We start from the raw sequence: 26,938 nt of genomic DNA, 5'->3' as shown, positions 1-26,938 counted from the left end.
GGTCAGATAGGCCCTCTCTCGTTCTCATCTCTGGTCATTCATTTCCTTTTTTAAGTTGCATGTATGTAGCTTCTGCCATTTTCTTTCATAATTTATCTTTTGTATTATTTATCACTCTTTGCCCCCAAGGCTTCTGAAACAATTAATTTTCCCCTTTCAGAACAGTAAAAAATTCAATAAATCTAATTTAATTTTGTTACACAGCGTTTCTCTTACCAATCCTGATGGACCCGGAGGTCCCGGAGGTCCAGCTTGACCAGTGGATCCCTGGTGGTGAAAGTAAACACACTCACCATTATTCATATTATTATATGAAAACATCAGACATGCGTGAGATTTAAAAAGGCAGTGAACTTACAAGGTTGCCGGGGGATCCAGGTCGGCCTTGAGTTCCTGGGGTACCAGGATCACCCTGGAAAGGTCATATATTGACTTTTTAGGGATCTTCAGGGTTACACTGCCTGATATATATTTAAATATCTACATATATGTAGTCTTGCTTTGTGATTGTATACATACAGGGGGGACATGCAAGCCCAAATTCAAGGGGGGCACATGGGGTGGGAGATGTAAAGTGAGCATAAAAGGATAAATAAAGAATAATGTTTATCATAATGTCTGCTCATTCACTAGGTAACAAATACCACCCAAAACACATCTCTGACTCATGCAGGGAATCACGGATCTTTCAAAGTAGGAGTATATTTTCTCGTGGGGCCGAGCATGTCAGGAACCCACAGTGCCCCCACATGTTTCCTCGTACAAATATGGAACTGCAGTGAGCAGGATTAAATCTGCCCCGACCCTGTAACCACTGAGGTAAGGCAGGGGGACAATGACATTTTCTGTAATTTAAAAAGGCTTTATTCTGTGTGTGTGGCAAACAGTGGAAAATAATAAATATATGGTATATAACTATAAATGTAATAATTCTTCACATAAAATTATTTAAAGGGGGCTCTCTGTGGACATGAAGCCACTGTGTACATAAATTACCTTTTTCCAATAGAGGAAAATGACAGAAGACAAAAATAGTCACCTCATGTCCGGGCCTGCCTGAAGCTCCAGGGGGACCTGTGGGTCCAGCCTCCCCCTGAAAAGATGAGGAGGTGATGAAAAGGTAGAAATGGAACATGAATGGAATGCATCGCATGTCAACCAAGTAGAGACCCAAAACATCAACACTCGTGTGACGGCAGGTTTTATCGTTGTGATCTGGATTAAACAGCTTGTATTAATGAACAAGCATCAAGCAGATCCAGCGAGTAGACAAACCGACAGACAAGGTGTGATGATGGTAAAGCAATGAGTTGTTGGCTGACCTTCTGTCCGGGGAAGCCAGCATGACCAGTTTTCCCTTTGAATCCCTGAGGAGACACATCAAAGAGCATGAGATTGGTGCGCTATCAAAATTCACAAAGTTGAGGCTGCCAGAGAACAGGCAGACGTGTCTTTGAAATCCTGAACACCTGCTCTCGGGTAGAACACAAACTGAGATACGGTGAGCAGGAGAGAGGACTAAAAAAGAAATGGAAGGAGAGAGAGGGGGGGGGGGAGGCATCTACTCCTCTCTCTTCAGTCTGAGTATGAATATACACAAGACACAAGAGTTAGAAAGATCTTAGAAGAGGATTGGAAGCTCAGAAGTTTCAATTGGGCTCACATCTATCTAATTAACAAGGCTCAGTAGCGATCGCACATGCCAATGGAGAGAGCTGATATGCTGTAGGCGAGGGAAGTATCATAAACTATGATACTTGACTTGAATAGGAAGCTGTCGAGGAAACTATACAACAGTCAGGAATAAAGATGATCACAGCTGAATGGTTCCAGACATGTGATTCTCAACCTGAGGGTCCCACGGGGGTCACAGGATCACTTCTGCTGGGTTGTCAGATTGTTGCGGAGAAAAAAATATAAATTCCAAATAATATAACATATTTTAGACTGTGATTTTTACCTCTGTCAAGGAGGTAAATACCTGTCCGTTTGTTTGTTAATCTGCAAGCAAGATTAGGCAAAAACTACTTACCACTAATTTGGTAGGTCAACGAAGAAACAATTACATTTTGGTGCAGATCCGGATCACAGGGCTGATCTAGGATTTTTTTTTCACCCCCCCATTATACTGTTTCACAAAAAACTGGTGATATAAAGGATATAATTTGGCTTATTATGCTATTTTTATGCAACTGTGTGACTTTGAGGGTCTACTACTAACAACAGATATTAAGTATTAAAAAAATAAAATACATTAATAATGAACTAATAAGTATTCATTTAAACATGCATTACTTTGTACATTTAGTTCAGAGCTGATTATATATTTACCGTATATATCTATATATAGATATATAGATTTATATATTCAAATCTGACCTCAGAGGTAAAGCAGCGTGGCTGCTGTGGGCAGGCAGTGCCCATCAGATGCAAGGCCTTATGCAAGACAGGAAGGTTTGGTTTCCCTTGAACATAGTTCTTGACTTATAAACTTGATTGTTACACAGTAGATGTCTCATGTCTATTTATGCTGTTGTTTTTTCTGCACTCGATCGATGGAGAATCAAATCATTCCACGTCAATGTTAGAGGTGCTACTCACTGGGATTCCTCTTGGTCCTGCAGGGCCTGCAGGTCCCATCTCTGCCTGACAACAAAATAATAAATAAATAACCAGAGTCAAAGGTCAACTATTGTATGCATATGTTTCACTGTGCTCTCTGTAGCTTTACCACATGGTGCATTTGGATGTTCTATGTGTATGTGTTTGTGTGTGTGTGTGGGCATGCCACTCATGTGACTTACCCGCAGCCCTGGTTTACCGTCTTTACCATCCAGTCCTTCAATGCCAGGGGGGCCCTTTCAATGCAAAACAGACAAACAGAGTGCAGATGAGGATTCTGAGCAGCACACAGAGTTCATACATGTAAAAATGTCAAACCCGGGTAATAAACAGCAATATAAAACACATGTACCATCAATCCTGGAGAGCCTGGTGAGCCCGAGGGTCCTGTCGGTCCTTGAGACCCTTGTGAACCATCGTTACCCTTTGAAAATGGGATATTTCAGTACAATGACTCATCTATTTTTGGGATGCAAACCAAAAAAAACTGAACCAGCTACATGTTTGTATATGTTGGATACTCACTTTTTCACCTTTGAGCCCCGACGTGCCTTCCCTTCCACTCTTGCCAGCGAGACCTGGTGGACCCTAAAAACAAACACAGAGATATGCAGAGTCCCTGCACACACTTCCCAAGAAAATATGCAAGAGAGAATCTAAAAAATGTACATACGGGTGATCCTGGGAAGCCTGGTTGTCCTTGGAAACCCTTGAAATAAAAGGAGCAAGACAAAAAATGTGTTTCCAACAGTCATGTTTTTCTGTTGTGTGTATTGTGCCTGTGTTTTTTACATACCGGTTCTCCTTTGCTACCTCCTGGCCCCGCTGGTCCCGTGTCTCCTTTAATGCCCTGCACACACAGATTGGCTCATATTATTAAGGAGTTATTAAACTTTGAAATGATAGATGATGAAGAAGCAGAGTGGGGATATTGCTGAGGGGAATTTACGATGACACACTGACCTGTGAGCCAGCCTGTCCTGGGTACCCGGAGATACCAGGAGGACCCTGCACAGTTGAAGGAAACATAGTCGGTAACATGTGAACAGGAGCTGCAGATTCGTATGTGTTTCATAACAGAGCTGGTGCAGCAGCTTACCGATTCTCCTTTCTGACCACCGCTTCCTGGACCCCCACGTTCACCCTTCAGTCCCTGACAAATAAAAACCAGCAGTAAAATCAATGTCAGCTCCACATATCAGCATAGAAATCCATCTATTCACAATAGCTGGACGTTCGTTGTCAATCCCACAGTTATAATGAGGCGTCAAGAGGAACTTACAGGCATGCCGGGCGGTCCCATGCTTCCTGGGTAGCCCGCTGTCCCCGAAGGGCCCTGAGGTACAGATCATGCAATCAATCAGACAAGCAATTATTTTTTTTCTTTCCATGTTATAATTTTTTTGAGGGGGAAGTTGATTGGCGGATAAGATACCTGCTCGCCCTTCAATCCTGAGAGGCCGGGTGACCCTCGCTCGCCCGGCTGACCCTGAGGATGGGGGGAGTGAAGAATGATTAGGAAATGAAGGACGGGATGGTGATATGCATGTCAGGAGGAGAGGTAGCCCCACCGCCCCGGGTGGAAATGAACCAAGGACAAGGCGAGTCAATATCAAAGGGAGGAGGCAGCTAAGAGGCTCGGATCGTCTCCCCCCGGGGAATGACTACATTCGATTTTGTCCCTTTGCTCTACACCTCTGGGATGGGAATTTACCTCTGTGACGGTTATGACCACAGGCTGAACACTTCCTCCTCTGTCCAATTTGTTGCAATAAAAAAGATCCTGATTTTCAGCATCCTTTCACTTCATCTCTTATTCTCCTGCAGATTCAGAATTGTCAAATCAATTCTCTCTTATTTATTCTCACTGTTCTTGTGAATACAGCTCCCACAGAATAGGCTCATGACATTTTGACGGCCGGTATCTTCTAATAATCTGTTAATTTGAAGTAAATATTAATCAGCATGTGTGCGTATCGTCTGTCGTATTATCTGTCGCCTGGCAACAGCGTCTGCAAGCTGAAGACAGATGCGATGATGTTGGAGGAAAACAAAGGAGAGAAGTTTTGAAAAATGCCGAAAAATGTAATAATGTCAGAGGAAATTAAAGATACTCTCATAAATGTGGAATTGCTTTTAAATGGTGGAAGCTGGGGTTGTTTTTAGAATCAATAAAAGAAACTACACTTTAAAAAGTAGTGAATATCACATTGAGAAAGGACATATGATATATTTTACTAGAGAGAGAGACTAGTGAGGGCAGTGTTATAATCAATCATACTGAGTTGAAATTTATAAGCTGATCATAGTGAGAAACTTCACACCACTCAACGTGAGCGATCTATTCTGCGGCAGCTTCACAATTCACCCCTTGTTTTTCACAAACACTACAAACACACACGCAGCAGCAGCAGCAGCAGCAGCAGCAGCTAACTCCTGCTATTAGGTTCGAACTAGTTTGCAAATGGATTCCACGCGGCGCTCACGCAGCTCATCCATTTACAATCTCTGTTCTCCCAAAACAATAAATCTCTATGAGGAGGAAGTGGGTGGGGGGGCTCTGGCTGCACAGCGGCTCCACTCTCCATCACTTAGACACGGGAGTAATTGAACAACTGGTGAAAGAGACAACCGAATCATTTCCTCATCTGAAATAACTTTCATTAAAGACGCACAGAGAGAGAAGGCATGGAGGAGGGAGCAGGAGAGAGAAGAGCAGAAATAAGAGAGAGAGAGAGAGGCAGAGATAAAGATAAAGACATTAAAATCTGATGTGGAAAGTTACTAAGTATATTCACTGGAGTACTGCACTTGGTTATAGTTTGGAGCTATTAGTACTTTGATTGAGTATTTCTATATTATGCTACTTTATACTACTTATTCCATTACATTTATTTAACAGAGATAGTGACTGGTTAATTTTAAAACTAAACAGTTAAGATCAGTGGGCAGATGTGACAAATTACATTTACTTGGTTAGTATACTTATGTATATTTTTGTATTTGTTTATTTTTGTGTCTGTACTTTTCGTAAGATTGATTCACTTTTACTACATATACCAGCATAAATCTGCACTTTCTACTCTTCTAAAAAGCAAGTACTCACTTACTTTTACTCAAGTATAGAAGTTAATGTGTTACTTTTACTTGAATAAAATGTTTGAGTGCTGCCTCCATCACTGCAAGTAGGTTGAGTTATCCAATGTTTTGAAGTATTTTGACATACATGTATCAGTGCTTTTACTTCAGTAAAGTATCAGAGTAGTTCTTCCATTATTGATTTAAAAGAAAAAAGGTGAGAAACGTGCAAAATACCTGAATACAAATTGCCAAAGAGCACAACTTTGAATTTTCTTCTCTTCAACCAAATTAATTAAGCACCTCTGAGATTTATCTTGACACCCTCTGCAAATTGGGAAGTGCAGAACTTAAGTCATTAAAAGTAGCTTTACTTTAACCAGCTACAAAATCCTATGTACACATTGTAACAACTACTGTTACAGAATACTTTGACACATTTTTAATTCAGTAAAGGATCTGAGTAATTACTGATTAAAAGAGCAGAAAAAGTTGAGAATGAGGTTAAAAGTGGGAATGGAACTTACAGTTGAACCAGATGGGCCCTGAGGACCTGGGAAACCAGGAGGTCCCTGTGAACAGAAAACAGTTACATTAACACTTTGAAACACTTGAGACAAGATAAACAGACATTTAAAAAAAGTTAATTTACAGTATGATTCAACTTGTTCCAATTTATTGAACCCTGCATTACAAGAAAGCTCATATGTGTAAATCTGTGTTGAAAAGATTGTGTGAATGTGAGTGCTGAGCACTTTGTATGACATGTTCAGTCAGACCAGCAGGGGGCTCTGTGAGCTCATGGAAAGTGGCAAACAGGGGCTTCTCTCCAGTCGCTTCATATCTGCAGCTCTGAGAGAGAAACACTCTGCGGTGCTGTTCTAAAATCTTAATCAAATCTTCCCCCCTCACAGAAGTAATAGCAAACAATTGTAAACCATCATTCACAAACATCTTCAGATGATTCGTTTTAGATAGTAATGGATGTCATCAAAGTGCCGCAAAACTTTTTTCTTTTCCTTTTTTTTTCAAATCTGCAGATGGGAGCACATTCATGCAGCAGATGAGCTTTTCAGGATAAGAGTCCACATTACAGCTTTCTAGTCTTTCAGGAAGTTTACAAAAGCAAGCACAAGCACAAAGTCGATGAAGATTAGATCGCTATGTACACAAGAGTCTTCTTCAGACATGAACTCCGTAGATTCTCTGCTAAGACTCTTTCCGAACAACACATCTCTGAAATCTCAGATTAGGGAGATGCAGGAGGAAGAGGCAGGATGTAACGTGTTAATCTCTGTAAAGGATTGTGTGTTTTTGTTTACACCACATCGACACCGGGGTCGGCCCTTTTCACCAACAGCTCTCTTGACATCTTTGTCGGTGTCTTCGACGTGTGTGGTTCTGCTTTTTCATCCTGACCTAAATGTATTCTTATATTTTTTTCATTTCAAAGTGGAGGAGAACTCCTGCGAATGTCAGGAGACTCTCCGGAGTTCAGTGCATATGTGAAAACACCTGAATCATTACCTAACTGGGAGGTAAAATAAAAAAAGTTTGTAGGAACATAAACTTGTGTGTGGACATTTCTTGTCCACCAGCTTTCTAGTCTTGCCATCAACAAGCAAATATGTCTCTTCAGTTAAAATGTAGCAAAACTATTTAGCTTGCTCCGCTAAAAGTTAAACATTTGATGTGGAAATAGGTTGAAGTTCAAATCTAGGTAAAGTCTCACCAAGTGTCCTGGTGCTCCGGCTTGGCCTCTCTCTCCTTGTGCACCCTGTGGTGAATAAACAGAGAGAAAGTCAGACAGCTGTACAGTTGCAAAGATATACACACGGGCAGACAAGCATTACAACTGGTTTTAATGTTGCAGCTGATTGCTACGTTTTTTTTGACTTTGGGGAAATTATTTTTGAACGACTAAATATGTTTTAAATCACATTAATGGTGTTTCAGAGTGAACTCAATAAAAAACAGGCTTCGGATGCACACCAATTTATTGTTGTGGCAGATTGGTTGTGCATGAGAAAACACGGACACATTATAATTATTATTTTTTCTTATTTTCTTCTTAATTTTCCTCTCACTACCCTCTTCATCCGTATTCAATAATGTATTATTCTTACATGTTCTAAAAGTCCCTCCCATGCGCTCCTTCAGGCTGCGATCACACACACTTGTACACACACACTCACACTTACCCATGGACGCACATGTTAATGCCCTGCACCTTCTCGAACACAGATCTAATATGTACATGCCTGATTTTTCATCTTTCTGTCTTTATGCTCACTTTTTTTCTGTGTTTTTATATGTTTACTCCAAAATAATAAAACACACACTCACTTGATCTCCTTTTATTCCTGGTTGCCCAGACGTTCCGGGAACTCCCGGTGATCCTGAGCGCGGGTGGTCATTCTGCATGATAAGACAAATCAAATAGCAGGAAATGTGCATGTGATTGTCCATCATTGTGAACAGTATATGAATGTAAGTGTTTGTGTTTCATGTCGACAGAATATGACAAGGATCTCAGCTGACCGCTGGTTGTGTCGCCTGCTCCGTATGAAGTCTCTCCAAACACTGTAAGCAGAAATCAAAGCAGGTTATTAGAGTAATGCTTCACTGCTGGCGCCATAATATGTCAGACTGACGACTCGTAGAAAGCCATGCAAACTCAAATAAAAAAGCAAAAACCAGGGGAAGTCATCATCCATCAAGGCACAACAACAAGCACAGTGGCTGCACTATTAGAGGTATTTCATAAGATTCTGGATGTGGAGAATCCTATCGTGAGAAAAATGTTTTGACGAGAAAGAAACCCGCAGTCCCTCCGAGTCTCACCTTGTCACAGCTGTCCAAGGGGGTTGCGCCAGGCTTGCCCTCATCTCCTTTCTCACCCTTGGCACCAGACAGGCCGGGCACCCCTGGCAACCCATGGGAACAGTCGCCCTCACATTCTTCCTGCGTTTCAGAAAACACACAGACACGCACACAGAAACACCAGTCAGCCATAACAGCACAGATTGTTGTGGCCGATCAGTGAACATGTAGATGCACACACAAGCTGAACAGTTTTCATAAGAAAAAGGCACAGAAAGTTACTGAAGATGAAGCACAGCCCCCAAAATGATTTCACTGAGGAACTTACGTCACCGTCTCCTCCGGTGGCATCTTGAGGCAGCTGGTCTGGCCTGATGGTGTTCTACACAAGGAGGCAGGGAAACGGAAACTCAATTAATATTAATTATCATTATTATAAAGATAAAAAAAGGAATCAAGGGCTATGCAAAATTATGAAAATCAGCTCTTTTTGTCACATTCAGGAAACAAAAACAAAGTTCCCCAATGACATTACACCATACACAGCTTTTCCCAAACTAAAACATCCATGATTATCCCACAAGTCTCAAACATAAGATTCTTATCTGAAATTACAAAGAATTTTATCAAACATAACACTGTCCCGGGAATTTCTCAGAATATTTCTACTGACAATATATTTCATTAGGGAAAAAAAACTAAACAGAAGTCTATATAAACTGTGGAAAGCCGACGGTTCAGCGTTGGAGTGTAACAAATGCAAATTGTTTAAAAGAATATATCGGATAAACCCTGGAAAGAGAAAGAAATACCTTGGCTGTAAAGCTGTAATTAAATTGTGTCAAGGGCTCAAGTCTGCATCAGGAAAGTTTGAGTATTCAGAGTGTCGCCTCGATAAAGCAAAACAGAAACCCAGAACCGGTTCTGCCAACACACAACCACAAACTAGATGCAAACGCCACAATAAAGTTACTTTGTCTATTTATAGTGAGTTCCAAAATAAAACTCCTCACTCCACGTGGCCAATCACATCCACTGTGAAAGGCGGTCGCTCCCCATCAAAGCAGTGGGACCCCTCTTCACCGAGTGTCTGTCAATAGCACCTGGCCTGGTTTCACTGTCATTACAGATCCATTTGACATTGTTCAAACTGGAGCCATTAGCCAGAGAGGCTAGTTCTAGGCCGCCTGCAATTGGCTGTCGCACGTTGCAGGAGCGAGGCCTCGCTCATTAATAGACTCACCCGAAAGGAGGTTCTCTGTAATTATGTCAACCTGTGACGTTCACTCGAGCCATTTCTCTAAATTGCAACCTCTGTGAGCTTTCCGAACAACATGCTGTTGGGTTTCAAAGACAAAGCAGTTGTTTTGAAGTGTTCTGAGAACTGCACGGCCACTTGAGGTGAAATTATACCTCTCTGGAAATAAGAACGAAAAAGAAAAGAGGCATAGAAATGTTTATCTACTGAAGCCAAACCAGGTCTGGACAGGTGTGTGAAAGTTAGAGTGTGGAGTGCGATCGTGGCAAATCAAATTTAGGATTACAGGTCAGAGTTTACACGGCAGTAAATCTCTTCTTTTCCCCTATGCATCATGGATGTATTTCAATATACAGATATGGTTGCTTCTACATGTAATGCTGTGTTCAGCTTTAACATTTAAGATGCTGCAGTTTCTTTTAGACACGTCTATGTTCAACTACACACTAATTTCCAGTAGCTCAATTTCCTGCACTTTAATTCTGGCGTTGAAGGTTAAGTTCCCCTTTGAGCTCTGGCTAGAGATCAGCATTGATATTCCCTTAATGAAATTAGACGAAACACATTATACAGTCACAGCATTAAAAATCTACAGCTAACTTCACAACACTTTGATGTATCCTTGCACGTATTGTCGCTAAACTAACTTTTTCCCCAAGAACACGAGCAAGTCGCAGGCTCAGGCAGATCTGAGGCCAGATCCATAACGGGCTAAAACTCTATATGTGTCATGTTTCCTGCATGTTTCATGTTATACATCATCCATATATAGACAACAACATACCACATTGATGTGTGACACAAACCACACTTGTGCCATGATTCTCATTTGACAGATGTGGGGCTAAACAGTGTTAAAGATTAGTGATACGATAAAATCACATTTTTAGATGAAGGAATAATAATTCCTTCATCTAATAAATTATTTAATAGAATTGCCTTTAGAATAGAAATTCTCACGTATTGCCTAATTTCTTCCCTTACATGAATAATTTGTAACCTCAAAGTAGAATAAAGCACACATGGAGGAAAAGGGCATTTTTTTCTTGTAAATACCAGATCATGATGCATACATTAATGTTTTGCATTTGCATTATTTAAACATGAGGCCCCAGATCTCCAGTCAGTCAGCGGGTAAGAGCCGCCTCTCCTCCTCCTCTTCTCTCTAATTTTACTTACGATGTATGCAGGCAAACCCGGTTTCCCCGGTATCCCGTCGTTTCCCGGGATACCCTGAAAGAAGGAACTGAGGTTGAACTTCTCTGTTGCCAATCGAGGGCTAGCCACTCCCATCTCCACGAGGCTCGAGGCAGAGTCAAAACCTCCGGGTAGAAATGGTCAAGGCCATTTCTGTCTCATATAAATATTTAAATATCTGATTGTATTTAGAAATCTGAATTAAAATAGCATTTAGTGATTATAACAAGTGCCACCTTTGTCAAAGACATGACCTCTGCCATTCACCATCACCACATCTAATCTCCGACTCACACCTTTGACTCCTGCAGCACAGCAGCACTTTATTTGAAGGTCTGTTTTAAACTTAAACCTGTTTAATTAATCAAATTTATAATCTGGATTAGTATCGCAACCTTTTTTCTATACTTTTTTAAATTTAAAACCAGACCTCCAAATAACTGTTTATGTCTTGACAGACATTCCCGAAGCTTGCTCAGTCGCTTCCCACATGGGTTAAAGCTTGAAGCACCATATTAGTTATTAATGCATGTTTCATTTCATCCTAATTATCTTTGTCTATTTTAAACCCAGTTACTGCACAGATTACTACACATATATAATGTCAGTGCATTTCCGACATGCATAACACGGACCCCTAAAGATGCAAAGCATGTCACAGCCTTATCCATGTACCGCAAATACCCCCAAGCTGAAAAGCCTGTATTATAATCAGCTTGCTCAATTCAGGCTGTTGGAGAAGCTGCTGAATTGAACATCCACATCCCCCTTTCTGTTACCTGGGTTCCTTCGTTTCCAATAACACCCTGAGGCCCAGGTGGGCCAGGGGGGCCGGGTGGTCCTGGTAGGCCCTGAAACAACACAGTGGCATCAGAAACATTCACAGTCCAACAAAGATGAAAGAGTTGTCATATTGTTTTAACAAACAAGGTGGGAAGCACAGGCAAGAGTTATCAGAACAGGACTGCTGGCTGACGGATCAGACCTGAGGCCCGGGCTGCCACATGTTCACTGAAGTTCCTGGAGCTCCCTGGAAGGCAAGAGGTAGTTCAAAATCAGAGCTGCACAGATGCTCGCACAAACAGGATACATACTGTGGAAAGGGATTTAAATAAATGTATGTCCACATGCGTCTTTTTCCCCCCCAGTGTGTCTGTGTGCAAGTGTGCACTCACAGGTCCGCCGACACCCGTGTGCGGCGTTATGCAGTTGCACTCTCCAGGTTGACCCTGAAATACACATCAAAGAAGAGACACATGAAAAAAGAAATCGAAAGTGAAACTCAAAAGGCTGCGAAAACCGAGTCCTCATTCAACATTAAAAGGACTCCTGGTGCTGGGAGTCAGAGACCTGGGCTTTCAGGACTATTTTTGTTCAGTTTTGCTAAATCCTGAAAATCTTTTCCGACATAGAGACAGTATGACTGCAGGGGGGGGGGAATGATGTGGATTTCTTTTATACCACTTTGTGAGCATAAAGTGTAACATTACATTAAATGGTTCCTAAGAATGTAAAGTGAGAAGTCCAATACATTTATGGTACTATGATGCAAAAAGGTGTAATTCACCTCAAATCTGTGACAAGAGGAGCCCATGTCTAATGTCCTGTTGCCCACCTGCTCTCGCTACTTTCCTCTGTCATCCAACTCAGGTTTTTACAGTATTATGTAGATGAGCGCACCCTGCATAGGCAATAAATGTTGCCTTTTTTGCTCTACCTCTCTTTGTCTTCCTAAAGTTTCTCCTCTGTCTTAACTTTATTGTTTTCTTTCGGCATGTCCCACATCCCCCCTCACACACTGCCTCCACCACTTCGTCATATTTCCCACCCTCTCAGTGACAGTCCGGGCTGGTGGCTCTGATGAATGCGGTAATTAATAGTCTCGCACACACACTCTCTTAAGGCCCCCGAAACTCCTCTAGCCTGCCAGCAACAGAACACTTGTCACCTCTGTTGCTACTCTATCCATGCCGCGAGGCTGGTGTGTGCATCTGTGTGCCAGCACTGGCGTGTGTGTGCGAGTGAGGCAAGGAGGGGGGGGGAGGAGGTGGGGTCCGTTGAACCATCTCTTGTGATTACCATCTGTTCCACCCCCCCGTATATGCAAAACCTTCCAGATCCCTTCCTCCAAACAAAACGGTAGACTTACCTTGTCCCCCTGAGCTCCATCAAGTCCCTGCAAGAGAAGGAGACAGCACAAATGAACACAAACACACACGCGCACACAAACACCTAGTTACTCCTGCTCTGTTGTTCTAGGAGAAAGCCCTGAGTGTAGATCAGGGGACAGGGGATGAGATGGGAGCAGACGTTGCCTCTGTTATGGATCGAGGCAGACATCCTTGGTTACAAATGATGCCTAAATCAAGGACAATTCCCAAAGAAGCTAAAAAGAAAATTAGAAAAGTTTGCTCGGAAATGTATCTAACCTATCCTCTAAAACCACTGATGCACACTTACACACGCAAATGAAACACAGGCTTTATAAAGTAAAGGAACACGACAACTCACGGGTCTGCCGTCGGCTCCTGGCAATCCATGAGAGCCAGGGGCTGCATCTTTACCCTGTGGGTCAAAAAGTAAATGAACAATGTTTGACAATATATGAGAGTATGACATTCAGTTTACATGCAAAAAGATGCATTAATGTCCTACCGGGGGCCCTACTGCTCCAACGCTTACAGGCCCCTGTGGTCCGGGAGGCCCGACATCTCCTCGAGATCCCTTTGAGCAGGAACTTGTGTAAGTTTCACTGGGTTCATTTATTTGCATTCAACAATGATAATTATATTTTTTCAACAGCTCTATTTTATTCCACCTTTTCTCCTTCAGGACCAACGGGGCCGACTGATCCTTTGACTCCAGCTGGTCCCTGTGCAAAACATTGAAACCAATTTAGAAATAGATGGAGGTGGAGTTGAATTGTAAGACTCTTGAAATATGAGTGGAACTTACAACAATTCCTGGCAGCCCTCTCGTTCCCTTTTCACCCTTTGACATGGATGTAAAGGACAAGTCAAAAAGCAGGTTTCGATGGGGGAGGAAACAAAGAGCAAAGAGTCTGCAGTGAGTGCGTTTTATAGTTTCCCCGTGTTTGAAGATCCCATTATGAATCAAAGGGTTTGAGGGAGAATTAGTTCAGGATGGTTGTTTTATTTACAACCCTGTGTCTTCACTGTTTGATCTGAGAGGCAGGAGAACTTTAAACAGTGATATCACAGGGGAACATGTTTTCCATTAGTGAGATCACAGCTGGACAGTCTCCTTCTGAGAGCTTTGTGTCCTGAGTGAATGACAGAGCTGCATCATGTCGACATTAAACGTCTTTATTGATCCACATGTGTTTTGCAAAGACTTGTCAGCCTTACTTGAAAGCCTGGAAGGCCGTCCAACGCAGCTCCAGGTTCTCCCTACAGGGGGCACACGACCACATGGATTAGATTGTGTGTGCCTCACGTGAACAGGCACGATCCTCTGCATGTATTTATAAATACGATAACACAATAAATGGACAATCGTACCTTGCTTCCCTTGGGACCGGCAGGCCCCTGCACACCTGGCAAACCTGGTTTTCCCTGGAAAGAAAACATGTGACACAATCGTCAGCAGTTCTCAGAGTACAGAGTGCCTAAAACTAAATCAGTAAATGAACACGAAAGTCCCTCACATTCCTGCCATGTTTCCCTTCTCCTGGGGCACCGGGGTCTCCTCTCTCTCCTTTTGGGCCTGGCACGGCAACACCATCACCCACTGCTGTTCCCAAAGAGGGACAGCTGGTACAAGCATCACCCTGGCAAAATAAAACACATTTTGGAGCAATCAAACTCCCATTAAGCCAATCAATGTCCATCTTTAACCACTGGGAACCCTCATTGGTCCAGAACAGTGACCACTGGCATCACCTGTAATTAGGCATCTCCCGGTACATTCACCCAACTAGATTTCTATCACATATGTGATTTGTCTTTGGAAAGTGAGAGCGCATGCAGCTAACAGGGTTACTACTTTTGTATCCTGCCAGTAATCACATGTAATGAGAGGGGAGATGCAAAGTACAGCAAAGTTGAACTGAAGTAGTTCCGTCACTCTTGTACCTTTTCTCCCTTGAAGCCAGTTAACCCATCCCGACCGGGCTCTCCAGGCAGTCCTGGGGCTCCATGAGTTCCATCCAATCCCTTATCTCCTTGATCTCCTTGTACACCCTGGTAAAATTGAAATACAGTGAAAAGGGGCCAGCTGATTCCGAATAATGTTAAGAATAAAAATGCCTGATTGTGTTTCGGTGCTAGTAACTCTACAGAGCAATGCTTTTAAGAGGTTTCCATGTTTTATTGCGCACACATGTTAGAAACGTGAGCGATGCAATATCCAATCCTGCTTTACGGTTTTACAATATTCCACTTACTGACAATAGTTGGCGCTACAAAATGTGCCAACCAAGAAGAAGGCTACTAGTCAGCCAACATGGACGTAAATAATAATTCAACATACTGTATTTCAAATTGGTTTGTCTGTTCATCCAGAAACAATGGCCTGTTTGATGGCACTGGGCTTATGTGTTATATGTTTACATAAACAAAGAGCTGCTGTAACAATATAAGATGCATTTAATTAGATGTGGCTAAAACATCAGGATAATTACATCAGCTCCATTAATCCACTAACTTGCGATTTCACTTTGAAGTCCAAGCATGAAGTTCATTTCAGTGGAAAAGCCTCTAGGTAATTTAAGGAGCCCTGGCTTTGTTAGTGGCTAGCTATTCCCATTGTTTGGGAACAACAATGATGTTGGAAACGTCCAAAGAAACACAAACTTGGTGACCTAAAACAAAGCAGAGTGCCCAAGCTCGCTAGAAGTATTTTTTAAAACCACGATGGATCATTTTCCTGTGGACATCCTCGCTCCCAGTAGATGTCAAATTAGTAAAGGAAGTCTGCCTGTCTCTTAGGGCGACCAGTGACTCCAAATAGTCCCATTCCTCCAGGTTACACAGTGTTGTTATGTAAGGTAGAGACTGTAAGAGACAGTCAATTACCTGTTCTCCTTGTGCACCGGAAAGACCTGGAGGGCCCTGTGTAAGAAAGAAAGTAACGGGTGTTTTACAAATACATGCAATAACATGCACATCAGTACACTCACACACAGACACACACACCACCACACTAATATATGTGCAGTCATGCGCAAGTTATACTGTGCAAGCCTCTTTCCATTCAGGTAAAATAACTATTGACTTAAAGCTAACCACAGAGGCACGCAGCAGGTAATTGGGAGGGGAGATAGAACCCAACAGAGATTTATTCCACTTAGTAACAATTCTGCAGTAAGAGGAGAATCCCTGTGTATCCTATTTTGTACAATGAGCTTTATCAGCGGATACTCCCTCTGGGTGACATCTTTCAGCATCTCAAACTTTGCACTCCGATGCAGATAGAGCTTAATCACGCTCACTGTGGCAACAAAACTGGATCGTTGGTTTGGTGGAATTTGTATTATGACATTTCTCATTGTGATAAGTACAGATAAATCAGTAATTGATGTAATGGGGAATAAAGCGAAGATCTTTATTTGTTCTCCATCTTGGTCGTCAGCTACAACAATGATCCGTGGTAATTCAGTCAAGTTGTATTGTCTCATTCAGCTTTGATCGAGCAAATGAACAGTAATGAGTATAACAAGCAATAAAAGCACAAAAACATATTGCATTTTGAATGAAACACAATGGTGGCAACACACGCAGCAGACAATTTAAACCATTCAAAATCATATGACAAACTTCAACACAAAGAGAGTTATTAGTGAAAGAATCTAAATTACTTCATGTTATTTTAAGGGTGCTTTTGATTCTTTTGCTCAGGAGTTTAGGGGCAACATGGCGCCCGCTAAAGGAAGCACCAAGAAAGTCTTGAGAGGCCCTGACCTCTCCTCCCCTGGAACTTCATACTGTGTCTACTTTGTAAAAAATTCTAAAATAAGTATTTTATACAGTTCTTAGTTAAAAAAAAGGCTATAATGCAAACACTTCAAGTAGATCTCTGGAATCAAAGACATTGCAAGTGCTTTATTTCAAAAAGCTGCCTGTGTACTTTTAAATTGAGCTTTCAGAGATATTCTTGTGATGACTATCTTTCTCCTGCACAGACATCGCACCTGTTTGCCATCAGCTCCGGAACCTTTAGGTCCTGGTAGCCCTTGAGGGCCCGGTTCGCCTGGCGTGCCTCTTGTTCCTTCCGGCATTTTGTAGTTGGCAGGCCCGCTGCCAACCTCGGCTGGTTGGCACATGCCGCACTCGCCCTGGGAAACGGCAGGGAGTCAGGCAGGTTAGTTTGCATGACGATCAACCTGAGGGATGCATTAAAAGCAATCCATATGTCTGCACTTACCCTCTCACCCTTTAGGCCGGGCGTACCAATACCTGGCAGCCCTTGCCCTCCCTGTGAAAAGATTAATATAATATTAAAGTACAGCAAAAATAAAGTATCAAATAATGGTTTCATTGAATACCTTGAATACCTCTGCCAACCAGTGCCGTTGCATACATACATTTGTAGCCATATATGATCACTGTGAGCTCTGAACAATGAAAACTACTCAGTTAATCTTTGAGTCCAAAACGCGTAAAAAATTCTCTAAAGGCAGATTTGAGATATCATGTTCAAGGGGCCAAAAACAGTTTTGATAGGCTACCGTGACACTGATATATTACGTTCACAAGAACCGCTGTGACCTTGACCTTTGACCTTGAACCACAAAAATCGAATCAGTGAATCCGTGAGTCGAAGTGACCACTTGTGCTAAATTTGAAAGTGTTCTGTTGAAGCGTTTATAAGATAACACATTCAAAAGGCAAAAATGTTTGAGTCGGATGGGTCTTCCTGATATATTACATTCACAAGAAAATCAGGTCACCGTGACCTTTAAGCACCAACATCGAATCATTTTATCCTGTCTCCAAGTGAAAGTTTGAACGGCCAATGGCTATCGCCTTCACAGAGGCATAAGAACAGAGCAAACTTAACAAAAACTTTTGGAGTAACATCGAGGAGCAAGTCTTAGATCGAGCTATCAAGACTGCATCCAACCTTCCACTCCACACTCAAAGTTTGTTATCACACTTTTCAGTTCTCTCCTCCTACCTGTGAGCCTTTCTGTCCATCCTTGCCACTGGGCCCCTTCGGTCCGTGCTTTCCCTGTCACACACACACACATTTCATTCCACAACATCACAGAGCCAGGATGTGAAGCGATACATTCTGTTCCAAAGAACTGAAGACTGAACTTACCGGCTTACCGTCACCTCCTTTGCTGCCTGCACTTCCCTGCAGACAAGTAGAATAAGAAAGAGCTTTTCAGTATCTGAACTCCACAAATTGATAGAAAAAAAAAGGATGTGACTTTTAAATTGGTAATTCACATTTTATAGTAAGCTGCACCCCACAGGCTGCCATGTCAAATGATTTGAGTTTTTTTCAGTACCTAAGCTTCTCACTAATAAGTTCCCCGCTGAGTAAAATCCCTATGGCAGGCGGTTTTGGGCCCTAAAATTAGCGCACTGCTGTGATTATCTCCCTCATGAAGTCTATTAAGGACCCTTCAGAAACTTACTGAGCGAGTTCCCCTCGTGTAAGCCTAGTCTGCTTATTGAGGTCACCTACTCTCAGTCCTGTTTCTTTTTATGTTACTTACCTTTTCTCCGCTAAGGCCACGTGGTCCTTCCTTCCCTGGCTCCCCCTGCGGAGCAGAAAAAGTGGATGATATATCGCTCTGATGAAGCTGCTTCACATGCGAGCGAGCACAACGACAAACAGAATCAGAAATAGAGATAAAGTCAAACAGTACCATGTGTGTCATTGCTTCCTTTCAGCAAGACCAAAGTCCTCCAACGACTAGAAATCACCACCCTGCCTCTGCCAACCAGTCCAGTTTCAGTCTACATATATTATTTTTATGAGGTCACTGTGACCTTTGACCTATGACCACTGAAATTGAATCAGTTAACCTAAAAATAATTGAAGAAATTCCCTAAAAGCAGACTTGCGATATCATGTTCAAGAGGCAAAATCACAATTTTTTCGACAACCAAATTCTAATCAGGAGGCACAATAAGAGGAAGTTAGTGTTTTCACCTTGGTTGTGTTTATCTCTCAATGCTCTGCTTTTTTAATACAGCACTAGAATCGAATCAACTCTCAACTAGATTATACTCACTTGCTCTCCTTTCTGTCCAATCCCAGACTCTCCCTTCTCTCCCTTCTGTTTCAGGGTTTGGGTCATGCCACCGGGCAAGGGGTTAGCGGGTAACTCCCCGAGAGTGGGGCACACAGAACATTGCTCTCCCTAAAGCACAGGGATGGATCACATTCAAATATTAATCCATATCAGCAGACATGTAAATGAGGTGTCATTAACGAGGAAATGTTCTGATGCTCGAAAAACGGCTGCTCCTGTATTACATGAGCAGTTCTGGAAAGAAACAATGCAACGTTAACCTAATTAGGCGAATCCGTCTCGCTGACAGCTAGATAAGGCCGACTAAACAAGAAATAGTTTGAACCTGAAGCCTAATAAAGACTCTAAACTGACCTTTTCTCCTTTGGTGCCATGTGATCCAGGTTCTCCCTGCCAAAACATACACACACACACAAATTCAGGACAGCAAATTAGTCCCAGTTCCCCATGAAGAGCACGTTTGCCTTGAGATCTCGTGTCTCTACATGGTGCTGCAAACATACTGGTAATTGGAATTAGGGCAAGGCCCAGTTTGGTGGCAAGTAGCAACATTTAGACACAAGACAACAGAGAAAAAATGACTAAGATGTTTGTATGATGGAGTATTTGGGCCATTTTTAAGAAAAACTATCCCGAGATTTGGAGAATAAAGTCGTCATATTACAAGGCTTGGTCGTAGGGACACAGGAATAAAGTCGTCATTTCGGTTGGATCTGTGTGCCAGCGAGCAAGGCTTCTCCTTGTTGGTTACATGGCCCTGATGCTCCATCGCATGATTGCATTTAAAAAAGAAAAAAAAAAGTTATATATTAAGCCTATGTAGATGTGTATTAGCAAAGTGTAAGTAGGTTGATGTGGGTTGGTGGTATTCATGCATATATCTAAAGTCCTACTAAGCTGAACTTGTCTGTGTGTGTGTGTGTGTGTGTGTGTGTGTGTGTGTGTGTGTGTGTGTGAGAGCTTTGTGGAGTTTAGTTCAGACAGTTTCCTTGCATCAGCTTTAGGACTGAGCCTTCTGCACTGCTGATGTTAGCACATCTGAATGTGTGGGAATGCAGATGAGCGTGTATAGGTCACGCTTCTGCAGAATATGAATGAACCGCACGCTGTAAAACGAATGAGGAGAAACTCTATACCTTGTGTCCCGCGTTGCCATCTGCACCTTGAGGCCCCTGGTGAATGCAGGGAGACAAAAAAAGAGGAGAGGAGCTGTGATGAGCCAGAAGTAAGAGTGTTGTTAGTTCAGCTTTGTTAGAGTGAGGTCGTATCTCACTCCCCCCTCTCTGTTGCTCTGCCTTCTCCTCCTGCTGCTATAACCAGGTATGACAGATGGATGCTGGCACTATTGGAAATCGTTGCACAGAGAATCTCATAAGGATCCAGATTTATATTCCTTTTTCCCCCATAAATAATTCCCCATTCACCTGCTGGGGTAAGTGGGAAGATGGAGAATGAAGAGAAGAAGAAGCACAATGCGCAGTACGTTGAGCTCTGACTCACCGGAGAAAGAAAAAGACACGTTAAGATTACATGACAAATAAATGACCTTTTTGCCTCGGAGAATAAAAATGTTGACGGCATATCACGCTTTCCCTCCTTGAGCTGCTGCAACACTGTGAGAATTGCAAGGGCAAAATCTATCTCCGAGAAGGAAATAACGTCACACCTTCCCTCAAAATGCTAAGAAAATCTAAAATATATACAGTATTAAAAAAAAACAAGTGCACAAGGTTTCGATCGTCAGTTACAGAACGTGTCTGCAGCCCCCCCTAATAAAACATGTAGTGAGATCATAAAATCCAAAATTCAGGACAGGCTCAGAATACATTACAGTGTGACATTGGTTTCAATCTGTTGCACTTACAGACACTCCTCTCTCTCCTATCCCTGGTGATCCGGGCTCTCCTTTGGGGCCGGCCTTCCCTTGCAGAGCCACCGTGTTGCCCATGTCCGCAGGCAGCACAGGGCACACTTCACATGGGTCACCCTGAAGATTTGAACACACAGCATGTTGGTGAGACGGCACACAGACACAGAGATAAAGAGTTTGAAGGCGGATGTCTGCGGGGGTATCGTACCTTCTCTCCCTTGTACCCCCCTGGTCCTCTCGGTCCCTATGACAACAGCAGAATCCCAGTCAAACACTGATGCAGCGGCACACAGTCAGATCACTGTCTATTGGAGGCTCCTGCATACATTACTGAATATCAATCAACGTGTAAAAAGAGTCTCTCACCGGATCTCCCGGCCCTCCATCTTGTCCTGTGTTGCCCTGTCAACACAAATCACTGCGTGAGTCATAAGAATATTGTTAAAGTTACCCTGAAAACCATCCCCATAAAAGCATCTCTGTTTTATTTCATCTTTGTCAGTTTGGGTTTGGGTGGCCTCAGGACTGTAAGAACTTCTGAATCCACAGAGGAGCATGCAAATCCTCAACTAAAGTCAAAAATAAATAAATAAAAATTGAGTTATGATGTTAATATGCTGAGGCTACATCCGCAGTACACTCACAGCTATCTTCATGAATACACTATGAATTAAATACTACAGAGTAAATTAGATAGAAGTGGATGAAATTAGTTATATCATATCATAGTGAATTATTAGTGTATAATGGGCTCAAGTTTGCCTTTGCTGCTTTAACGTTAGCACTTGGAATAGCAAAAACTGAACAACTAGCTAAGTACCAGTATTTCAACTGTTCAAAAACACACGTTTTTTTATTGCAACTGTGTCAACTCTTCTTCTGCTACTTTTTGGTAATTATCTATTTAAGCTTCTCTGCTCACCTGCTAACAGGTTTTGACAATTAAGACTATAAAGAGGGACGTCTTCACTTCCTAAACAGAGTTGGCGTGGTTGTGATACGAAGATGGAGCCACGGTAGCGTGGTCCTGCAGATTCACATGCTTGACCAGTTGCGAGTCAGTATCAGCTGTCATCGTTTTTTCAAAAAAATAACTAATTCAAACCAAATTGATCAGATAAGAACCATCTTAAGTGACGAACCTTGACCTTATTTGACCTGTACTTTTAATTTTGTATTAGGTCATGTCTAATCCACTCAAGTGGAGGAGGCGGGATTTATGACCAATACTGCAGCCAGCCACCAGGTTGTGCTGAAGATGCTTTGGCTTCACTTTTGTGTTAGCAGTCATGTCGTCCATCTTTACATACCGTCTATGATTGCAACACACAGTGTTGATGCGTTTTAGTTCACTCAGGTTAAAAGGCAACTTACTGGTTAGCTAAGTTTATTGTACTAAGTGAAGATTATTATTATTATTATTTTTTTTTTCATTTATTGAATAAATTCCATTTACCCCCTCACAAACACACAATTAACCCCTGGTTTACAAAAACACCTGTTTGTTTTAAAGCTTGATCACTTTCAAAAGCAGGAAAATGGGTCAAACCCACCTTGTCTCCTTTTGCACCGCCCGGTTCACCAGGAAGACCCTGACAGGGGAAGAAAGAGGGACATAAATCTTTTAAATTGCCTTTCTGGAGATGCTTTTAGGCTTCTGTGAAGGGCAGGGGAAGCTGCTGCAGAAGAAGGAGACCTGCCAAGTCCTGCCTGGCACTTCTAAGAGTATTGTCAAATAAAACTACTTTTTTGTTCAATCTAAGACCGTCTCCGAGTGGAGGACATTAAGGTAATCAGTGGAATGACACCATCCAGTAAGTGCATATTGGCTTCTTTTTTTTCTTCCAGACTTCTTTAATATAAAAAAAAGCACACTCACTGGTGAGCCTGGCATTCCAAATCCTGTTAGGCCTGGGCGTCCAGGCTTCCCTGGCTCCCCAGCCAACCCTTCAGGGCCCACAGTACCTGGGGTTCCCTGGAAAACAGGTTCAAAACAGCTCTATTAAACTGAGCTCAATGTATGTGACAGGTTGATGGAAGAAACTCTCAGACTTAATGCATGCAGACCTTCTGTCCCTTGGGGCCAATTACACAGACGGACCGTCCTCGACTCTGGGAAATTGTGACAGACAGAGAGGGAAGTGACAGTATCAGTATGGGTCAGTGACATCATCAGACAAGAATAATCAAGCGAGCTGCGCAGAAATCACCGAAACATCTTCATCTCGTCAAAGACACTTGTTTGATTTCCCTCATTTGTTTGACATTTTTCGATCGGAAAAACAAAGAGGGAGAATAGCGGAGTCTGTAAGATGTTTTATCTCCAGCCGTGCATACGCAATATATCCCGCCTGCCCAATTCAAGTCATATCAACAAGCGCATTCATATTCACAATGTCAGACGGATGGGAGGCTTAAGAAAATCTATCCTCCGCCAAATCCATCTGTCCGCGACAAACATTTAGCCTGGTGAACAACTCAAATGTGAGTGCGTCTGATGCTGAGAGGAATATCTCAGAGCACACACACGTTGTAATTTGTTCCTCTATACTTTTCATGCGTCTACAGGATCACTGCGCTGAACAGGGAAGATTAAAAGGTTTAAGTCTTCCTGAATAGGCGCCTGCCTGCATGAGAGACGCAGCGCACAGTCAATGAGGCAGCATTGATTGTGCAAGCTTTGTTGCTCTAGCCTAATCTAACAGGCATTAAGAGGCTGACTTAACGCTATAGAAGGGAGGAGGGGAGTCCGAGCTTAAACAGCAATACTGTATAAGTTTACTGGGTATCCACTCTTAGTCTGATAAAACTGTCAGTAAGTGAATGCATGTGGCATTTGCCGTATTGAAATGATTTGTTCTGAGCTAACATGGTTGAAAATGCACTTTCACTCATTCTAATAACAGGAACTCGAAGTAAAAGAGAGCAAAAGCCAAAGAACTAAAGGTAAAAACACGTACGTCCTTCCCTGGAGTTCCTGTGAGACCTTGTTGGCCAATCTCTCCCTTCTGACCTTTGTCTCCCTGGGCAGAGCCAAAGGAAGCCAAACAGAGAGAGACAAAGAGGGGTGAAAATAATGTAGGGTTAGAAATTAATTACACGATCATTACAAGGTCGTATCTTCATTGTTCATCACCAAGAGTTGCTTAAACCTTTCACCTTGTACCCAACCGCCTCGCCCCAGTTGGCGGGCGCCGCCTGCGGAGAGAAGGAACGGAGACGAGATCCAGATCAGTGACTTGGCTCGAAAGAGACATTGCACACACACACACACAACACAGTGATCAGGCAGCAACCTGTATGGACTACCAGCAGGACCCCTATGCTCCACACACACACACACACACACACACACACACACACACACACACACACACACACACACACACACACACACACACACACACACACACACACACACACACACACACACACACACACACACACACACACACACACACACACACACACACACACACACACACACACACACACACACACACACACACACACACACACACACACACACACACACACACACACACACACACACACACACACACACACAAACGTACCCACACAACCTGAGAAACACAAGCATGTATTTATATCATGCATGAAAAAATCAGTGGTACATACAAATGCAAATACCACGGTGGCTAATATGTCTCACACAAGCACAGAAGCCAGAACACAACTACCAAAGTCACACAACAGAAACACAATCACAACGGAAGTGAGACAACAGATGTTGACATTGAAACAAGCAGAGTAATACTGTGGTCAAGTCATGGACGTGGCCATCTTTCATTGTCAACATCCTTGGACACTCAATGCCATTGTGCTTGTGCTTCTGTTATATGGCTTCTGCCGTTGAGTTGTGGCTTTTGCATTTGTGTGCTGGCTTCTGCCGTTGTGTTGGGGTTTCAGCCATTGAGTTGTGGCTTTTGCATTTGTGTTGTGGCTTCAGCCATTGAGTTGTGGCTTTTGCATTTGTGTGGAAGCTACTGCCGTTGTGTTGGGGTTTCAGCCATTGAGTTGTGGCTTTTGCATTTGTGTTGTGGCTTCAGCCATTGAGTTGTGGCTTTTGCATTTGTGTGGAAGCTACTGCAGTTGTGTTGGGGCTTCAGCCGTTGTGTTGTGGCTTCTGCATTTGTGTTGTGGCTTTTGAGTTCTGTTTTCTGTTAATGTGCTTGTGTGAGATGTCTCGACCACTGTAAATTACTGTGCATGAGTCAGATGCATTAAGATTAAACTTGCCACAAGGACATTCATGCAGATACACATTAACTCACTGATAAAATAAGATACATAAAAAGCACATTCTCATCCTAACTGCATTGATATTGAGACTGGGTGGTTATAAATTGGGTTTTGAAAAGAGATCAAATTTAATAGCTGAAGCGTTAGCAGGGTTGCGATGCTGTGGCACTCACCGAATCGCCTTTGTCTCCCTTCTGGCCCTTGGATCCCTCTGTGCACTGAGGTTAGAGAGACTCGGTTGGCATGTATCATCACAGAACACTTTTTGGCAATAAGAAAATTCGAGCCTCACACTGCTCCGCATGCCAAACAAGGAGACAATGCTTTTCAGTAAAACGAGGCACGGTACGAGAATGAGACGCAATGGAAAAAGTTACTTACTGGACCTGAATGAGTGCCAGAACAGTCATGGCCCTAAGACGGAGGGAGGCAGAGGAGAAGAATGATTGGTTGTGGGTGACGGACAGAATAAGTGGGTTCTGAAGAATGCACATCGGCAAGGCGGTGGATTGGTCCACAGCCAGCATCGCTCTGTATTAGAATACAGCAGCATCATATTATGTGTGTGTGTGTGTGTGTGTGTGTGTGTGTGTGTGTGTGTGTGTGTGTGTGTGTGTGTGTGTGTGATGCTAGGAATTACAGTTTAGTGCTAGGCATGTCTGGGCAAATATGGTGACATCTCACATTCCGCAGATATTAGCCTTACTACATGCACACACACACACACACACACACACACACACACACACACACACACACACACACATCTGTACAGTAAATGCCTATGTCCTTCGTACTCACCCGGTCACCTTTTTCCCCTTTCAACACTCCAGCCGCTCCTACCTATAACACACACAATCAAACATAGTTACACACATAGTCTCATCAGGTTCAAATGGAAAGAAGTGAGAGTAAAGATCAGTGATCCTTACATTTGCTTCCCTATTCAGGAGTAAACAACCAGCACACTACAGGCAGACACAGAGAAAGAGACAATCATTACGATGCTGTTTAATATTCACTGAAGAGGTTGTGTGTCTGAATGAAAGGAAGTTTTATCACGTAAACGTCTTGTAGTTTATCTGGTCACCAGGTGGGGGCACTGTTACACAAAACTACACTGTGCATCCATCCCTGTGCTGCTACAGTATGCAGTTAAAAAAGGATGGGCACGCACACATGCACACACACACACACACACACACACACACACACACACACACACACACACACACACACGCACACACAGACACAAACATGCACGCGCACACACACGTTTCCCATGGGAGATGGAGATCAATAGGAATGTCTGATTCCCACAGCACAGGAGTGAGCAGACCAGCTGCTCCTCACAGGAGGGCACACACACACACACACACACACACACACACACACACACACACACACACACACACACACACACACACACACACACACACCGAATAAGGACAACCATTATAAATAACTGAAGCATTTTTAGCGGAAGCGAGTAATTAAAGCCGAAATCCCCCCACCCGGTGTTTCTGGGAGCGTTGCTTTCACACCAGGAAGTATGCATATATTAAAGCTATAACTATGAACTTGCTGAGATGACGAC

The 26,938-nt window shown here is 42.8% G+C and overlaps 1 protein-coding gene across 3 annotated transcripts in view; it reads right to left on the bottom strand.

Moving 5' to 3' along the window:
- The window catches only part of col16a1 (collagen, type XVI, alpha 1), a 67,661-nt gene that overhangs the window by 5,785 nt on the left and 34,938 nt on the right, over positions 1-26,938 (bottom strand). For 2 of the 3 annotated variants that reach the window (XM_034599374.1, XM_034599375.1), the window contains 53 exons: positions 26,143-26,184; positions 25,723-25,755; positions 25,515-25,559; positions 24,238-24,276; positions 24,039-24,101; positions 23,146-23,190; positions 22,958-23,053; positions 22,632-22,670; positions 21,445-21,480; positions 21,287-21,322; positions 21,073-21,195; positions 20,345-20,380; positions 19,563-19,598; positions 19,188-19,316; positions 18,666-18,710; positions 18,263-18,298; positions 18,116-18,169; positions 17,363-17,413; positions 17,130-17,273; positions 16,015-16,050; positions 15,073-15,180; positions 14,646-14,768; positions 14,500-14,553; positions 14,347-14,388; positions 13,934-13,969; positions 13,797-13,850; positions 13,634-13,702; positions 13,490-13,543; positions 13,128-13,154; positions 12,154-12,207; positions 11,964-12,008; positions 11,758-11,829; positions 10,961-11,014; positions 8,852-8,905; positions 8,545-8,664; positions 8,242-8,283; positions 8,047-8,118; positions 7,433-7,477; positions 6,228-6,272; positions 4,058-4,111; positions 3,905-3,958; positions 3,722-3,775; positions 3,586-3,630; positions 3,419-3,472; positions 3,296-3,331; positions 3,148-3,210; positions 2,975-3,046; positions 2,805-2,858; positions 2,602-2,646; positions 1,323-1,367; positions 1,040-1,093; positions 359-412; positions 217-267 (listed from right to left, as the gene is read on the bottom strand). In XM_034599374.1, the coding sequence (XP_034455265.1) occupies positions 217-267; positions 359-412; positions 1,040-1,093; positions 1,323-1,367; positions 2,602-2,646; positions 2,805-2,858; positions 2,975-3,046; positions 3,148-3,210; positions 3,296-3,331; positions 3,419-3,472; positions 3,586-3,630; positions 3,722-3,775; positions 3,905-3,958; positions 4,058-4,111; positions 6,228-6,272; positions 7,433-7,477; positions 8,047-8,118; positions 8,242-8,283; positions 8,545-8,664; positions 8,852-8,905; positions 10,961-11,014; positions 11,758-11,829; positions 11,964-12,008; positions 12,154-12,207; positions 13,128-13,154; positions 13,490-13,543; positions 13,634-13,702; positions 13,797-13,850; positions 13,934-13,969; positions 14,347-14,388; positions 14,500-14,553; positions 14,646-14,768; positions 15,073-15,180; positions 16,015-16,050; positions 17,130-17,273; positions 17,363-17,413; positions 18,116-18,169; positions 18,263-18,298; positions 18,666-18,710; positions 19,188-19,316; positions 19,563-19,598; positions 20,345-20,380; positions 21,073-21,195; positions 21,287-21,322; positions 21,445-21,480; positions 22,632-22,670; positions 22,958-23,053; positions 23,146-23,190; positions 24,039-24,101; positions 24,238-24,276; positions 25,515-25,559; positions 25,723-25,755; positions 26,143-26,184 (3,069 nt within the window). The remainder of the gene's footprint in view (positions 1-216; positions 268-358; positions 413-1,039; positions 1,094-1,322; positions 1,368-2,601; positions 2,647-2,804; positions 2,859-2,974; positions 3,047-3,147; positions 3,211-3,295; positions 3,332-3,418; positions 3,473-3,585; positions 3,631-3,721; positions 3,776-3,904; positions 3,959-4,057; positions 4,112-6,227; positions 6,273-7,432; positions 7,478-8,046; positions 8,119-8,241; positions 8,284-8,544; positions 8,665-8,851; positions 8,906-10,960; positions 11,015-11,757; positions 11,830-11,963; positions 12,009-12,153; positions 12,208-13,127; positions 13,155-13,489; positions 13,544-13,633; positions 13,703-13,796; positions 13,851-13,933; positions 13,970-14,346; positions 14,389-14,499; positions 14,554-14,645; positions 14,769-15,072; positions 15,181-16,014; positions 16,051-17,129; positions 17,274-17,362; positions 17,414-18,115; positions 18,170-18,262; positions 18,299-18,665; positions 18,711-19,187; positions 19,317-19,562; positions 19,599-20,344; positions 20,381-21,072; positions 21,196-21,286; positions 21,323-21,444; positions 21,481-22,631; positions 22,671-22,957; positions 23,054-23,145; positions 23,191-24,038; positions 24,102-24,237; positions 24,277-25,514; positions 25,560-25,722; positions 25,756-26,142; positions 26,185-26,938) is intronic. The other variant, XM_034599376.1, reaches the window with a different exon arrangement.

This window comes from Hippoglossus hippoglossus, chromosome 11 (assembly GCF_009819705.1).
Source record: "Hippoglossus hippoglossus isolate fHipHip1 chromosome 11, fHipHip1.pri, whole genome shotgun sequence".
Lineage (NCBI taxonomy): Eukaryota > Metazoa > Chordata > Actinopteri > Pleuronectiformes > Pleuronectidae > Hippoglossus > Hippoglossus hippoglossus.
This window is presented reverse-complemented; position numbering and strand designations above follow the sequence as displayed.